This window comes from Ranitomeya imitator, chromosome 8, assembly GCF_032444005.1.
Source record: "Ranitomeya imitator isolate aRanImi1 chromosome 8, aRanImi1.pri, whole genome shotgun sequence".
In the NCBI taxonomy this organism is placed as follows: Eukaryota; Metazoa; Chordata; class Amphibia; order Anura; family Dendrobatidae; genus Ranitomeya; species Ranitomeya imitator.
The window spans coordinates 97,792,119-97,809,741 of NC_091289.1; the positions used below are offsets into that span (position 1 = coordinate 97,792,119).

Consider the following 17,623-nt stretch of genomic DNA (forward strand, 5'->3'; position numbering starts at 1 on the left):
ATCCCGCCCCCCACCACATCACCACACATAATCCCGCCCCCCACTACATCACTCATGATTCCACCCCTCCACCACATTACTACACAATCTTGCCCCCCACCACATTACCACACATAATCCCACCCTCCACCACATTACCACACATAATCCTGCCCCCCACCCCATTACCACATTTACCACACATAATCCCACCCCCCCACATCACCACACATAATCCCGCCCCCCACCACATCACCACACATAATCCCGCCCCCCACTACATCACTCATAATTCCACCCCCCCACCACATCACCACACATAATCTCGCCCCCAACCACATTACCACACATAATCCCACCCTCCACCACATTACCACAGATAATCCTGCCCCCCACCACATTACCACACATAATCCCACCCCCCCACCACATTACCACAAATAATCCTGCCCCCACCACATTACCACACATAATCCCACCCCCCCACCACATTACCACAGATAATCCCGCCCCTCTCCACATTACCACATAATCCCGCCCCCCCACATTACCACACGAGGCTCCGTCCCCACACATTACCACACGAGGCTCCGTCCCCACACATTACCACACGAGGCTCCGTCCCCACATATTACCACACAAGGCTCCGTCCTCACACATTACCACACGCTAATTTACCACTTGCGTAAGCGTTATTGAATGTTGTCATTATTTACTTTAGTTTAATCACCAACAGCGTTAATTAGATAGTAATGAGCGTGCCGAGCGTTAGCTGGCTGAAAACACCTAGTATATGCATATAACAAACTAAGGCTCAAAAGCTAATAAACTAAAATAAAACATTACGAGACGATTAGTAACTAATAAAAAGTTATACCATACTCTTACCCAGCCAAGCGCAGCCATACAGCTCCACTCGTAAGCACACATTCATTGAATGGTCAGTCACTGGAATGAAGCGTAAAAACCTTGCAATTATAGGAGGCTCCAGATCCTTTAATACTATGTCATAAGGGTTGACATTTCCTTCAAGAACCTGAAAGAATACAGTTTTTTTAATAAGAGATTGCAATTTAAGAACATTAATCTATAGAGGGATAACATTGTTTGCTCAAATAAACGCAGCATCTACATTGGGGCTGTTGCTATTATAGAACTATCCTGGAAGCACTGTGGCAGCAAAACATGATTATATAATCATGTTTTGCTGCCACAGTGCTTTACAGATCAGGCAGATCAGCTAAACAGTTCTTTGCAATTGTCCTTGTGCACTAAAGTTTTATTTCAAATAGACCATAAAGGGGTCGTTTGGTCTTTTAATAAAATATGTGACTGCAGACTCCTGACTTCTTACAGTGTGTGCACCTCACAAGTCACCACAGAATTCATGGGTAATCATGTGAGAGTGAGTGGTTACATGACCTCTAGTAATGCAATCTGCATACATGCGATGACATGCTGATGACATACTAGGCCTTTCTCAATACAAGTGAAGTGAGCAAAGCCGAGCATGTCTAGTCACAATGTGACTGGAAGTAAGCAAATCGCATGTTCTTACCAGCAACTCAAGAGAATCCTGAGAGTATGCGGTAAGCACGCTGTGAGAATTCTGAAGTCTGAAATCACATAGAGTGACTGAAGACTTTTCTTACAAGATCGGAAACCCCTTTAATGCAATGGTATATACAGGCATGGCTGAAAGTGATGACACCTTTTAAATAGTTCCATAAAATAAAGCATTTAGCCTAGAAACTTATTGTAATTTCACATGTTTTCCTAAACACATGTTTATTTCCTTTGTATGGATTGGAAGAAGATGAGAAAAAAACAGAAAAAAGGCAAATTGGACATAATTTCACACAAAACCCCAAAATCGGCCAGACAAAATTAATGACACCTTTCTAAAATGTGGGTAAACAACTTTGTTTCAAGCATGTAATGCTCGTTTCAACTCACATGTGGCAAGTATCATGTGTGGGCAATATGAAATTCATTCTTGAAACCAGATAAAAAGGGGAGAAGTTGACTCAGTGTTTGCACTATGTGTGTGTGCCACACTAATGGAGAACAGAAAGATGAGAAGAGAACCTTCTGAGGACTTGAAAACCAAAATTGTTGAACAATATCAACAATCTTAAGGTTACGAGTTCATCTCTAGAGATCGCGACATTCCTTTGTCCATGTTAAGCAACATAATAAAGAACTTTACAACCAATGGCACTGTAGCTAACTTCCCTTGATGTGGATAGCAGAGAAAAATTGATGAATGGTTGCAAAGCAGGATGGTCCAGATGATGGATAAGCAGCCCCAATTAATTTCCAAAGAAATTCAAGTTGTCCTGCAGGCTCAGTATGCATCATTGTCAGTGCGAACTATCCTTCAACATTTGTTTTAAATGAAACGCTATCGCAGGAGATTCAGGGCACCCCACTGGTGACACAGACATAAAAAAGCTAGACTGCAGATTGCAAAAATTTAAGAGAGTAAGCCAATATCCTTATGAGAAAGTGTCTTGTGAACAGATGAGACAAATATAGAGCTTTTTGGTAAAGCACATCATTCTACTGTTTACTGAAAACAGAATGAGGCTAACAAAACTCAGATATAACAGCAGCTCTCAATCTGAAGCTGACATGGAGGTGATCAGCTAATTGCTGTATAGAAATCAAGGGGCTGGAGGGGAGTCTGGTATCTTATGAGTTAACTACTCAGCCTGGAATGTGGCTACTGCACATACTCGGCCAGACTATGGTGGTCGATCTCCTTGGTAACAAGCTGTATACTACATACGAGAAAAGCTCTCACATCAGGAGAATGAAAGCAGATAGAAAAAGCAAGCTTATTGCAAACTTGCTTATTTTTGTGCTGTCTAAATTATTAGCAAATATATTAGCATGAGAATAACCCTTTAAAGCTAGAAGCATATATATGACTGTGACAATTGGCCCTGTATAGGTCACAACCTATATCTTTACTGATAATTGATATTAGAAAGTAATGCAATGACAAGTACATACATTAATTTTGAAAAATGCTTTCAATCTATCTAATAATTCAAATGATATACTCCTGCATAACTTTTTCCCATTTTTACATCTTTATTCATGTTTTAGTAATACATCCCACTAAAAAAAACAGAAGTTATTTTTGTAGTAAATATTTTGGAAATGTAACAGTTAAGATGAATTTCTATACCTGGCTTCCATGCCGATTTCGCCAGGAGATCCAACGCGTTCCATCTCTACTGTAGTTTATTTTAAACATCTGAGCAAACTCATTCCCATGTCCTCCAGCATGTCGACCTTGAGTGCCTACCAATGTTATGAAATGAAGGACTCGCAAATCAATCTGCAGAAACTCTGTCAGTTCTTCTGGGTCTACTGGCATTTCAGGACACCAAGCTCCATCTCCATCTTCTAAATCCAGCCTGAGAAAAAGTAGTTATTACATTTAAGCATATTTTTATCTACCTTGCTTAGCAGTTGTTCTTTCTAGCATTGTTAGTGTTTTGTGTTATTTTGATAAATGTCAATAAAATTGGAATTGAAAATAAAGCATAAAATAACAGATCAATACATTTGAAATAAATAAAATTAAAATTAGTTAACATTTTCGATTTAGCATTTTCCAGCTACTATATTTTTTCCATACTAGTTTCAGAGAGCACAGTCAGTTTTTTTAAATTGTTATATGGATTAAAGAATAATTTCTCTGCACAATAATATGTGGAAATTGTGCTGTACCAATATTGCCTACTTTCTATTAAGTAGGCTATAATCATCTATCAGAAGTGTTCAAGGTTTAATCAAGTGTTAAAGTCTTGATACACATTAGATGAAAGTTGGGTGGCCTCACCAATTTTCACAGGATCAAATGACTATCTGATATGTATAGGGTCTCCTGACTCCATATGTTGGAAAAATTCAAGCTTCAACACAAATTATTTTTCTCCCATGGGATATAAGCTGCTGTCTGTAAGCAACTTTCTCTTCTCTCCCCATTGAGAACCCATATGCAAATTGCCTCTACAGAGAAAAAGAAGACTTAGCGCCACCTGTTGGTAGTAGCGATCCTACAAGTCACAATCAACCCTTTAATGAGTCGTGCAATATGACGTAGGATAATGTTATGATCCGGTGACCTTGGAGCTGCATGAGAACTTTCACTGGAGAAAGTGGCCACTATACTGACCGCAACCCTGAGCTTAACATCGCAACTAGAAGTAGCCGTGGAGTGTACCTAACACACCTAGACACCTCGTCACAGCCGGAGGACTAAATACCCCTAAAGATGGAAATCGGAATACTATCTTGCCTCAGAGAAAATCCCCAAAGGATAGACAGCCCCCCACAAATATTGGCGGTGAGTCAGAGAGGAAAAAACATACACAGGCAGAAAAAACAGGATTTAGCACAGGAGGCCACTCTAGATAGATAGGACAGAATAGGACAGAGTTCTGTGCGGTCAGTATTAAAACCCTTCAAAAAATCCACAGCAGAATATACAAAAAACTTCCTACATCTAACTAAAGATGTAGGAGCGTATATCTGCAACTCCAGTGAAACCAACCAGACTGAGAAAACACAGACACAGTCTAATCTGGACAAAAGAAAAACAAACGAACAGTACTGAAAATAAGCACACTGCATGTGTGCCACAGGAAATGAAACAGACACTTATCTTTGCTGAACTGACAGATAAGCAGGAGAGGCCAGGCCGAGATCCAACACTTCCAAAGAAACATTGACAACTGGCAAGGGCTAAAGGATCCTGCACACCTAAATATCCCAGTCAGAATTGTAATTATCCGATACACCTGGCCAGGACTGCGAGTCAGAGACAACTGCATTCCCACCAACCACCACTGGAGGGAACCCAAGAGCAGAATTCACAACAGTACCCCCCCTTGAGGAGGGGTCACCGAACCCTCACCAGGGCCCCCAGGATGATCAGGACGAGCCAGATGAAAGGCACGGACCAAATCAGCAGCATGGACATCAGAGGCAAAAACCCAAAAATTATCCTCCTGGCCATAACCCTTCCATTTGACCAGGTACTGAAGCTTCCGCCTCGAAAAAAGGGAATCCAAAATCTTCTCAACAACATATTCCAACTCCCCATCAGCCAACACAGGGGCCGGAGGATCAGCAGAGGGAACAACGGGCTCCACATATTTCCGCAACAAAGATCTATGGAAGACATTATGGATAGCAAAAGAGGCCGGAAGCGCCAGTCGAAAAGACACCGGATTAATTATCTCAGTAATCCTATAAGGACCAATAAACCGAGGTTTAAACTTAGGAGAAGAAACCTTCATAGGAACATGACGGGAAGACAACCAGACCAGATCCCCAACCCGAAGCTGGGAACCAACACACCGATGACGATTAGCAAAACGTTGAGCCTCCTCTTGAGACAACACCAACTTGTCCACCACATGAGCCCAAATCTGCTGCAACCTGTCCACCACAGAATCCACACCAGGGCAGTCAGAAGGCTCAACCTGCCCAGAAGAAAAACGAGGATGAAAACCAAAATTACAAAAGAAAGGCGAAACCAAGGTAGCAGAACTAGCCCGATTATTAAGGGCTAACTCGGCCAATGGCAAGAAGGCCACCCAATCATCCTGATCAGCAGACACAAAGCATCTCAAATAAGTCTCCAAGGTCTGATTAGTACGCTGGGTCTGGCCATTTGTCTGAGGATGAAATGCGGAAGAAAAAGACAAATCAATGCCCAGCCTAGCACAAAAGGCCCGCCAAAACCTAGAAACAAACTGGGAACCTCTGTCGGAAACAATATTCCCCAGAATACCAAGCAAACGAATCACATGCTGAAAGAACAATGGAACCAAATCAGAAGAGGAAGGCAATTTAGGTAAGGGCACCAAATGAACCATCTTAGAGAACCGGTCACAAACAACCCAGATAACAGACATCTTCTGGGAGACCGGAAGATCAGAAATAAAATCCATCGAAATATGTGTCCATGGCCTCTCAGGGACTGGCAGTGGCAAAAGCAACCCACTAGCATGGGAGCAACAAGGCTTGGCCCGCGCACAAGTCCCACAGGACTGCACAAAAGAACGCACATCACGTGACAATGAAGGCCACCAAAAGGACCTACTAACCAAATCTCTGGTACCAAAAATGCCAGGATGACCGGCCAACACGGAACAGTGAACCTCAGAAATCACTCTAGTCCATCTGTCAGGAACAAACAATTTTCCCACAGGACAGCGGTAAGGTTTGTCAGCCTGAAATTCCTGAAGAACCCGTCGTAAATCAGGGGAAATGGCAGAAAGGACCACCCCCTCTTTCAGAATACCGACCGGCTCTAAGACCTCAGGAGAATCAGGCAAAAAACTCCTAGAGAGGGCATCAGCCTTAATATTCTTAGAACCCGGAAGGTACGAGACCACAAAATCAAAACGGGAAAAAATCAAGGACCATCGAGCCTGTCTAGGATTCAGCCGTTTAGCAGACTTGAGGTAAATCAAATTCTTATGATCGGTCAAGACCACAATACGGTGCTTAGCTCCCTCAAGCCAATGTCGCCACTCCTCAAAAGCCCACTTCATAGCCAACAACTCCCAATTTCCGACATCATAATTGTGTTCAGCAGGCGAAAACTTACGGGAAAAGAAGGCACACGGTTTCATTAAGGAACCAACAGGATCCCTCTGAGACAAAACGGCCCCTGCCCCAATCTCAGAAGCGTCAACCTCAACCTGAAACGGAAGAGAAACATCCGGTTGGCGCAACACTGGAGCAGAAGTAAATCGACGTTTAAGCTCCTGAAAGGCAGAGACAGCCGCAGAGGACCAATTCGCCACATCAGCGCCCTTCTTCGTCAAATCGGTCAAGGGTTTAACCATGCTGGAAAAATTAGCAATGAAACGGCGATAAAAATTTGCAAAACCCAAAAATTTCTGAAGGCTCTTCACGGATGTGGGCTGAATCCAATCATGAATGGCCTGAACCTTAACCGGATCCATCTCTATAGACAAAGGAAAAAAAATGAAGCCCAAAAAAGAGACTTTCTGCACCCCAAAGAGACACTTAGACCCTTTCACAAACAGGGCATTGTCACGAAGGATCTGAAACACCATCCTGACCTGTTGCACATGAGACTCCCAATCATCAGAAAAAATCAAAATATCGTCCAAATATACAATCAAGAATTTATCAAGATAAGTCCGGAAGATATCATGCATGAAGGACTGAAAAACAGATGGAGCATTAGAGAGTCCGAATGGCATCACAAGGTATTCATAATGGCCTTCGGGCGTGATAAACGCAGTTTTCCATTCATCACCCTGCTTAATACGAACAAGATTATATGCCCCTCGAAGGTCAATCTTGGTAAACCAACTAGCTCCCTTAATCCTAGCAAACAAATCGGAAAGCAAAAGTAAAGGGTATTGAAACTTGACCGTGATTTTATTCAAGAGGCGATAATCTATACAGGGTCTCAAGGAACCATCTTTTTTAGCAACAAAAAAGAACCCTGCTCCCAACGGTGAAGAAGATGGCCGAATATGCCCTTTCTTCAAAGACTCCTTAATATAGCTCCGCATGGCGGTATGTTCAGGCACAGATAGATTAAAAAGTCGACCCTTAGGAAACTTACAGCCTGGAATCAAGTCAATAGCACAATCACAGTTCCTGTGCGGTGGAAGAAAACTGGACTTGGGCTCATCGAATACATCCTGAAGATCAGACAAAAACTCTGGAATCTCAGAAGGTGAAGAAGAGGAGATTGACATCAAAGGAACATCATTATGAACCCCCTGACAACCCCAACTAGTCACAGACATGGACTTCCAGTCCAACACAGGATTATGTACCTGCAACCATGGAAAACCCAGCACGATAACATCATGCAAGTTATGCAACACCAGAAATCGACAATCTTCCTGATGGGATAGCGCCATGCGCATGGTTACCTGTGTCCAAAACTGGGGCATATTTCTAGCCAAGGGTGTAGCATCAATGCCCCTCAAAGGAATAGGGTTCTGCAAAGGCTGCAAGGGAAAACCACAACGCTTGGCAAACTCAAAATCCATTAAATTCAAAGCGGGGCCTGAATCCACAAACGCCATGACAGAAAATGATGACAATGAGCAGATCAAGGACACACATAACAGAAATTTAGGTTGTACAGTACTGATGGTAATTGAACTGGCGATCCTCTTTGTCCGCTTAGGGCAGACAGAAATGACATGAGAAGCGTCGCCACAATAATAACACAACCTATTTTGATGTCTGAAACCTTGTTGTTCCGTTCTAGACAGAATTCTATCACATTGCACAGTTCTGCGCTCCCACAGACGTCGGTCAATCTGAATGGCCAGAGACATAGAATCACTCAGACCGGAAGGCGTGGGAAACCCCACCATAACATCTTTAACGGATTCAGAAAGCCCCCTTCTGAAAATTGCCGCCAAAGCATCATTATTCCATTTAGTCAATACAGACCATTTTCTGAATTTCTGACAATACAATTCTGCCGCCTCTTGACCCTGAGACAGGGCCAACAAGGTCTTCTCAGCTTGATCCACAGAAATAGGTTCATCATATAATAGTCCTAAAGCCTGAATAAAGGAGTCAATATTAAGCAAAGCCGGATTCCCAGATTCCAGGGAAAACGCCCAATCCTGCGGGTCGCCACGCAGCAGGGAGATTACGATTTTTACCTGCTGAATGGAATCACCAGAGGATCGAGGTCTCCGGTCAAAAAACAGTTTACAGTTGTTTTTAAAACTCAAAAATTTAGACCTGTCACCAGAAAACAAATCAGGAGTAGGAATCTTCGGTTCTAAAGCAGGAGTCTGAACAATATAATCAGAAATACCTTGCACCCTAGCAGCAAGCTGGTCTACACGAGAAGCTAATTCCTGAACATTCATCCTTGCACCAGGCTCCTCAGCCACCCAGACATTAAGAGGGAAGAGAACACAAAACAGACTGGAGAAAAAAAATGGCTCAAGAACTTCCTTCCCTTCTTCTGAGATGCATTTAACTCATTGTTGGCCAGTTGTACTGTTATGATCCGGTGACCTTGGAGCTGCATGAGAACTTTCACTGGAGAAGGTGGCCACTATACTGACCGCAATCCTGAACTTTACATCGCAACTAGAAGTAGCTGTGGAGTGTACCTAACACACCTAGACACCTCGTCACAGGACTATATACGAGTTGGCGACTCTAGGTTCAGCACCTGTTCACACTTAGTCTATGTTTGGATGTGCCGGTCAGGTTTTTGAAATGTATTCTTTAGCCTTCTGATCGTGCACTCCGCCTCCTAGCCACAGGTGTTTTAATTACAGCAGGTCCAATACCCCTCCACAGAGAGAGAGAATTTTAGTCTAAGAAGAGGTTTCACATGTACCCATTCAGATGGAGACGTTTATTCTCAGCGAGGTAAGGCAAGTGTAGGACCTGGTATAAGAGAGATGCCGTAAAGGGGCTACCAGGTACACATAAAATTGGCCATTTTTATGCGCTAAACGCTATCATTTTTCATATTTCTAGTGCAGTAATGCAGTTCAAATTTCGTGTTTCAAGTTTGCATGTTTCAGCACTGCAGAGTGCTGCCTTATTTACTTAACAGGAAAAGAAACAGACACTTATCTTTGCTGAACTGGCAGATAAGCAGGAGAGGCCAGGCAGAGATCCAACACTTCCAAAGAAACATTGACAACTGGCAAGGGCTAAAGGATCCTGCACACCTAAATATCCCAGTCAGAATTGTAATTATCCGATACACCTGGCCAGGACTGCGAGTCAGAGACAACTGCATTCCCACCAACCACCACTGGAGGGAACCCAAGAGCAGAATTCACAACAGGATAAAAGCCAAATCAGTATCTCAATTCGCAGACACGGTGTTTCGGGCCGTTGGCCCTCGTCAGTGCGAAGCATGAGAACTAATTTGGCTACATGAGAGGCTCTGGACTGAGGTCTAAGGGGTAACATTTCTCCTTATGGAGAGTGACATACCAGCTCTGGCTTGTCAAGGTAAGGAGGCTTATTCGCCATGCAATGCTCCTCTGGGAATTTAATATGCAAAGTCACATTATCATCACTGTCCCGATGGGGCTCACAATTTAAATTCCCTATCAGTATGTCTTTGGAATGTGGGAGGAAACCGGAGTACCCGGAGGAAACCCACGCAAACACGGAGAGAACATACAAACTCTTTGCAGATGTTGTCCTTGGTGGGGTTTGAACCCAGGACTCCAGCGCTGCAAGGCTGCTGTGCTAACCACTGCACCACCGTGCTGCCCACTTCTCTCACTCTGACAACACACTGAATGGCTCATTAATATTATACTCCATTTACATATGAATATGGAAGGTGCCATAATCTCCCCTAGAAGGAATGCCGTTATGTATACTAGCTCTGTAATCTCAAGTATGCACATATTTTTCTTGCCATCCCATTATGCACATGAAGTCAATCATCATAACTCAATGATGCAACATTGGCCTATAGCAGGCTATGAGTGCCATGTTACAAATCTATTTAACATGTATGTGTAATATGGTTGAATGAATGTGTACTACATACAGTATAATGTCCCCACTTCTCCTCTATAGACAGTTGGATGTCTCCATAGGTCTCCTATGTATAGTATAATGTTCCCACTGCTCCGCTTATACAGATAATGACCCTCAAAGTCCCCTATACACAGTATAATGTGCCAAAGCCCCTAGAAACAGTATAATGTCCCCAATACTGTTTGATAGCCCTAACAATAGTATTCACACAGTGTAAAAGCCAACTATACACAATGTAATGGCCCCAGAACATCCTTATTCACAGAATAAAGCTCTACACGGCTTACTATACACAGTATAATACCCCTCAAATTATATTGATTTAGAATCAAAGTATAGTTTTAACAATAACTCTATTTAATCCAACACAGGGGGGTGAGGTCAAATTGGGCATAAATACTTACTTTTTCAGGGCTGCAAGAAACAAAATGAAATTTCAGACTTTATAATTAGGGATGAATGAACCCGAATTGTAAAGTGTAGGGGTTCGCACTGGACACCTAGTGTCCTTAACCAAACCCCATCTGCAAGGAGTTTGTATGTTCTCGTCTTTGCCTGGGTTTCCTCCGGGTTCTCAGGTTTCCTCCCATATTTCATTTTTTTGGTCAAAATGGCCATGTGAGGGCTTGTTTTTTGTTGGACAACTTGTACTTTTGAACGACACCATTGGTTTTACCAAATTGTGTACTGGAAAACGTGAAAAAAATTCCACGTGCGGAGAAATTGCAAAAAAGTGCAATCCCACAGTTGCTTTTTAGTTTTTTTTTACCATGATCACTAAATGCTAAAACTGACCAGTCATTATGATTCTCCAGGTCAGTATGAGTTCATAAACACCAAACATGTATAGATTCTTTTTTATTTAAGTGGCGAAAAAAAATTCCAAAGTTTGTTAAAAAAAATAAAAAAAATAAAAAAATTGTGTCATTTTCCAATACCCATAGCGTCTCTATTTTTTGTGATCTCAGATTGGTTGAGAGCTTATTTTTTGCGTGCCGAGCTGACGTTTTTAATAATATCATTTTGGTAAAGATATGATCTATTGATTGCACGTTATTGCATTTTAGTGCAATGTTGCAGGGTGGCCACAGAGTAATCAACACATGCAACAATTTAGCCAACTCGGCGGTTGTGGCGCAGGCACCACAGCATGTATTGCCTTAAGTGTGCCAGACTGCCCAGAGGCAATGACAAGCTATCCTTGGTGGGAGGTATATGGTCTGAGTCCTCTGAATCATCTGTATCCCCCCCAGCTACGCTCAAGTGAAGCCAGTGAGCTACTTTGAGTGCCACACCCTGCTGTGAATACTGTTGTTCCTTATCCTCCTCTTGTGTGTTTGGTCCCTGTTCCTCCTCCTGTGCCCCCACCTCATCCATCAACTTCTGAGGCTTCGTTATTCTAGGAGGCATAGAAGTGGATAGTAATGTTGATGATAGGCTCATCACCACTGCCCATGTTCTCAGAGCTTTCAAAGCAGTGAAAAAGAGCACACACATCTAACATGGAGGTACACTCGATGGTCGCGAAGTGGTGTTGTTCTGCAGAGTGACTCATCCATGTGTGCTGCAGCTCAAACTCCAGTATTGCCTGATGAGAAAGCGGTGGAAGAAGAGGAGGCATCATAGTCATAGAAACACCCAGCAATCCTCGGTGGTGGGTAGGACATGCACTAAGTGCAAAGGATGCCAAAAATTAGAAGGAGGCACTCCAATACCCCTTTGAAGAGCTGTAATGGTGGCCCTCAGAAAACATTTTTTTCCCATTATTAAGGAGTGGATATCCTAGATTGGTAATGCGCATGCACTAGGTGGGCATCATAAACACCTTTAAAATATTCATAGCGGGGGGTAACAGGATCACACTGTTGATAAGGTAGTGGAGGATGAGGAAAAGTAGGAGAATGACACAAAAATGACGAAATCCAGAAGTTTATACTTATATTTGGGTGGGAAGGGGTGCATAGGAATAGACCAGAAAAAATAACATTGGATTTGAGCTTATGTTTCGATGTTCCGCTGCTGTCTTTCAGTGGTGTTGAGAAGTCTGGGCCAATCCAGCCCTTTATCATTTGTTAAGAGTCAGACTGTCAGCATTTTTAGTTGACAGGTGGATGTGCCTGTTGGTTATAATACCCCTGGCAACAATAAAAACCCGCTTTTATAAAACACTAGCCACAGGACAGGCCTGGATCTTCAAGGCATAGACTGACAGTTCATGCCACGTGTCTAGCTTGGATACCTAATAGTTGTAACGCACAGAGTAATTCCAGAGGATGCTGGTGCAGTCAGCAAGGAACTCCAGCATTGTCCCAAACCTTGTCATAGCATCCTTTGCATCTGGGCCTGGGTGCTGAGAGGGTCTGAGAAAACTGTCCCAGTCCTTTGAGTGTTCCCCTGCCTCTGCTGCTGTATCTGGTGTGTGTCTCCCTCATCTCTATTCCTTTTTTGTCCTATGAACTATGATCTCTGCCGCCATCATTGTCAGATGGTAATTTTTTAAATAATCCTTCAACTAGGGCCGTCTGGTACTGCAATATTTTATTAGACCTCTCTGTCACTGGAAGGAAAGTTGGACAGTTCTCCTTGTTGCGTGGGTGTAGAAGGATGACTGACTAGTAATTAGTGTTGGACAAAATGCTTACAACACGCGGGTCACGGGAAGGCAGCGAAACGAAAATTTAGCCATGTGTGCCAGACTGCCAGCAGCCAAGTGTTTCCTGTCCCCACGAAGAGGATGACTATCTATTTTCTCCTCTTCATCCTCCCTCTCCTCCTTGTCTTAAGGCCATCTATGCTGAACAGACAGGATGAAGGTGGTGTGGGTCGTACGTCTGTAGCGCAGGTAACCAGCTCCTGCTGCTCCTCATTATCACCCAATCCACGTTGAGAAGATGAGATGAGGCTTGGCTGTGTAACATTACCCAGTATAGTTTCTTGCTCCATCTCAACTTGCTCTGCCTGCAAAGACTCCTATTTAATTGTGAGCAGCAAGCTTTTCAGTAGACAGAAGCGAGATGGTTACGCTGATTATGGCATCATCGCTGCTCACCATTTTGGTCAAGTCCTCTAAGTTTTGGAGAACCACACAGATATGAGACATCTCTGCCCACTCATCAGCTCTTATGTGCGGAGGCTGACCAGAATACCAATGGGCATGTTCCAGCTGGTTTTCAACCACTGCCCTCTACTGCTCACAAAGCCTTGCCAACATATGTAATGTTGAATTCCAAAGTGTGGTGACATCGCACACCAGTCGGTGAGCTGGAAGTTGCAAACGCTGCTGCAACACTGCCAGAGCGGCAACAGTTGTAGCTGATGGGCACATCTGGGTAGGTTTTGAGGAAATGCTGAACCATTAGGTTGAGCACATAGGCCAGGCATGGTACATGTTTGTGGTTGCCAAGCTTCAGAGCCGTCACCAGATTACCATGCCATTTCACACATAATCATGTCTGATTGTAGGTTCAGGGGCGAGAGCCACAGATAAGTCTGGTCTGTTAAAAACTTTCAACAACTCTGTGGTGTGTGGTTTGTCACCTAAGCAGATTAGCTTCAGCACAGCTTCTTGTCGCTTGGCCAAGGCAGTGCCTCCTGCTCGTGACTGATGTTGACATTTCTGAGATGGGAGGTGAGGAGATGGAGGTGCAGGAACTGCTGTAGAAGGTGGGTGCAACCCTGATTGAACCAGGGCCCACAATCCTCAATGTCAGTAGCACATGTTCTGTCCTAAGGTCTCACTGTATCCGGACTTCCACAGTGTTCACCCAGTGTGCCATCAGTCTGATCTGGCATCAGTCGAACATCCCTTCGGTGGATATTGGCTACTCTCAAATGGCACCCTTACAAAATCCAGCTGCTGCAGCATCTCAACGAGGATGACCAAATCGGCGCGCTGAATTTGCAGAATGGGCAAAACAAAAATTGAAACATGAGCCTCAATTTACACAGAATATTATGTTCAGTGATGAGGCAAACTTTTTTGTGTGGGCCATTTATATGGATACACCTAAATAACAGGGAAATGGTGACAGTTTTCTGGCATAGGATGTCTTGCATTGAAATCCTCTGCAATCACCGGGGAACTGCGTTCACCAGACATCAACACAATTTCTATCCGCTCCTCACGTGTTAACCTCTGTGACATGTCAATGGCTCTAAACAAAGAGAAACTTGTAAATAACTCATGAAAGAATAAAGTTACGTTAAAGCCAATCACACCATTGTTTTTTCTTGTGAAATTATCAATAAGTTTGATGTGTCACATGACCCTCTTCCCTTTGGAAAAAATAAAGTTGACTTAAAAATGGCCGCCATGGTCACCACCCATCTTGAATAGTTCATATACTAATGTGCCAAAAACAGGAAGTTGATGTCACCAACCATTCCATTTTATTTAGGTGTATACATACTATATACATGGTCCACCCTGTATAATATTTCCTTGCTCAGAATAATTTTCAGGATTAAGAGCAAAAAGAATATTATTAGCCCTGAGAAGGGATTCTGGAGTGACTTGCAGGCAGCAGTTTAAAAGATGTGCAATTCACCCTAACTTGTCCTACATGATCCCTTCAGCCTTGCTTCCATGTCCCCGAACTCTGCTGTTCTCCACGTCAAACTTAGCAGATGGCTTGGCATGATCCCATGTGAGCATCACCCAAGGCCTGTATAAGCCTCACTGAAACACACCCTTTTGTCATGGTATTGCGTTAAGACTTCTCTATTGCTGAACTTTGGCTTGCTACCCAGCTTCTCCTGCACTTCACCTGCCCGCCTGCAGTTTCCTGACTTCCTATTCCTGCCTGCAGTTTGCTGATGTCTTTCTCCTGCCTGCAATTACCTGCACTCCACTTGCCTGCTTATGGTTTCCTGTGGTCTAAGGGGTATCGTTTCTCCTTGTGGAGAGTGACATACCATCTCTGGCTTGTCAAGGTAAGGAGGCTTATTCGCCATGCAACGCTCCTCTGGGAAATTAAATATGCAAATTGCCTCTTCTGAGAAAAAGAGGACTTAAACTCTATAGCGCCACCTATTGGAAGTAGCGATCCTACAAGTCACAATCAACTCTTTAATGAGTCGTGCAATATGACTTAGGATTAAAGTGAAATCAGTATCTCAATTCGCAGACACAGTGTTTCGGGCTGTTGGCCCTCGTCAGTGCTAGCCAAATCAGTTCTCATGCTTCGCATTGATGAGGGCCAACAGCCCAAAACACCGTGTCTGTGAATTGAGATACTGATTTGGCTTTAATCCTAAGTCATATTGCACGACTCATTAAAGAGTTGATTGTGACTTGTAGGATCGCTACTTCCAATAGGTGGCGCTATAGAGTTTAAGTCCTCTTTTTCTCAGAAGAGGCAATTTGCATATATGGCTTCCTGATATCTTTCACCTTCATTAAGTTTCCTGTATTCTGCCTGCCTGTGATTTCCTGACGTCCGCTGCCTGCCTGTGTTTTCCTGAACTTCGCCTCCCTGCAGTATCCTGATGACCTTATCCCGCTTGCGGTCTTCCGCACTTCATCTACCTGCCTGCGATCTACTATCCCTTGGCTGTCTGTGTTCTGTGTGCTCTTCCTATCTGCTTTGCTGACACCTTGGGTTCATGTGCCCATCCAGACCTTGGATTTGGAGGATCCACCTCACCTGGTAAGTGATAACAAAAATGTATTTTCACTTTTGTGAACTCTCAATAATGAGCTGCTAAACAGGCCTGATTTTTTAAAAGGCTTCATGTTCAAAACAGTACTCTACTCATGTTTTATTTCCAGAAAAAAAATTGATAATTTTTGGTTGGCTTTACAAAAAGCCTTAGTAGTTGCCTGATTATTTTGAGATTCGAAAATAGTTGAGGACAACAAAAAGTAATACATTTTTCACTTTTAGTCGGGAGGCTATTACTTCTTCACATTTCAAACAGTACACCTGTTTTGTCTACCAAATGAAAGGGATATGTTTTGAAGGGCAAATGAAAAATCTATTGCTTCTTCATTTAGCAAAGTGCAAAGCTCTTTATACTGCCCATGCAGGGATAATTGTTGCACTCAACCATGTGAAAATCCCATGGTGTCATCTCTTTGCACCGCCTGTCTAAAAATAATACCAATCTACACCCCAAAGGGATCATTTTTAGACTTTTTATATACTTTATGTATTTTAAAATGTTTGATGATGCATTGTGTTGTTAAATATTCTGTTGATTACCTCTGGTATAATTCTTATGTTAAATTGCTGGCTACATAAATCTTTTCTTTCTCACTGATAGTTGCTTATACACTTGTAGCTAAAGTGGAATTGTTTTTGTGCCAGGCTATTCTACCACTTTGATATATTTTTTATACCTACTGCCTATTGGTTTGATGTATCTGGTTCATGAACATGTATTTACTAGTTTTTGTTACCTTCAGTGTGAGTCATTTTTCTGCTTGTTTTCATTTGTCCTTTGATTATATTTTAATGAATTGTTGATAAATAATTAGCTTTTAATATTACTGGATCTCTTCTAATTTCTACTGACTACAGTCATTAGAAATTGTATTGTTGATTTGAAGTGCCAGTCCTATATGCATTCTGGACTTTGTCGTGCTAATATATATATATATATGTGTATATATATATATATATATATATATATATATATAGTAGCATTTCACATACTACGTGTCTTGGGGGACACTCGCTTGGCAAGGGATTCAAGCACTTTGGCACAGTTTTTCAACTTAACCCCTTCAAGTCGCGGCCCTTTTTCGTTTTAGCGTTTTCATTTTTCACTCCTCTCCTTCCCAGAGCCATAACTTTTTTATTTTTCCGTCAATATGGTCATGTGAGGGCTTATTTTTTGCAGGACGAGTTGTAATTTTGAACGACACCATTGGTTCTACCATGTCGTGTACTAGAAAACGGGAAAAAAATTCCAAGTGCGGTGAAATTGCAAAAAAGTGCAATCCCACACTTGTTTTTTGTTTGGCTTTTCTGCTAGGTTCATTAAATGCTAAAACTAACACTAACCTGCCATTATGATTCTCTAGGTCATTACGAGTTCATAGACATCTAACATGTCTAGGTTATTTTTTATCCAA

General features: G+C 42.7%; 1 protein-coding gene across 2 annotated transcripts in view; it reads right to left on the minus strand.

Moving 5' to 3' along the window:
• Positions 1-17,623, minus strand: part of DDR2 (discoidin domain receptor tyrosine kinase 2) — a 522,895-nt gene that overhangs the window by 173,569 nt on the left and 331,703 nt on the right. For both annotated transcript variants that reach the window (XM_069737198.1, XM_069737197.1), the window contains exons 5-6: positions 3,176-3,407; positions 868-1,015 (exon numbers count right to left, since the gene is read on the minus strand). In XM_069737198.1, the coding sequence (XP_069593299.1) occupies positions 868-1,015; positions 3,176-3,407 (380 nt within the window). The remainder of the gene's footprint in view (positions 1-867; positions 1,016-3,175; positions 3,408-17,623) is intronic.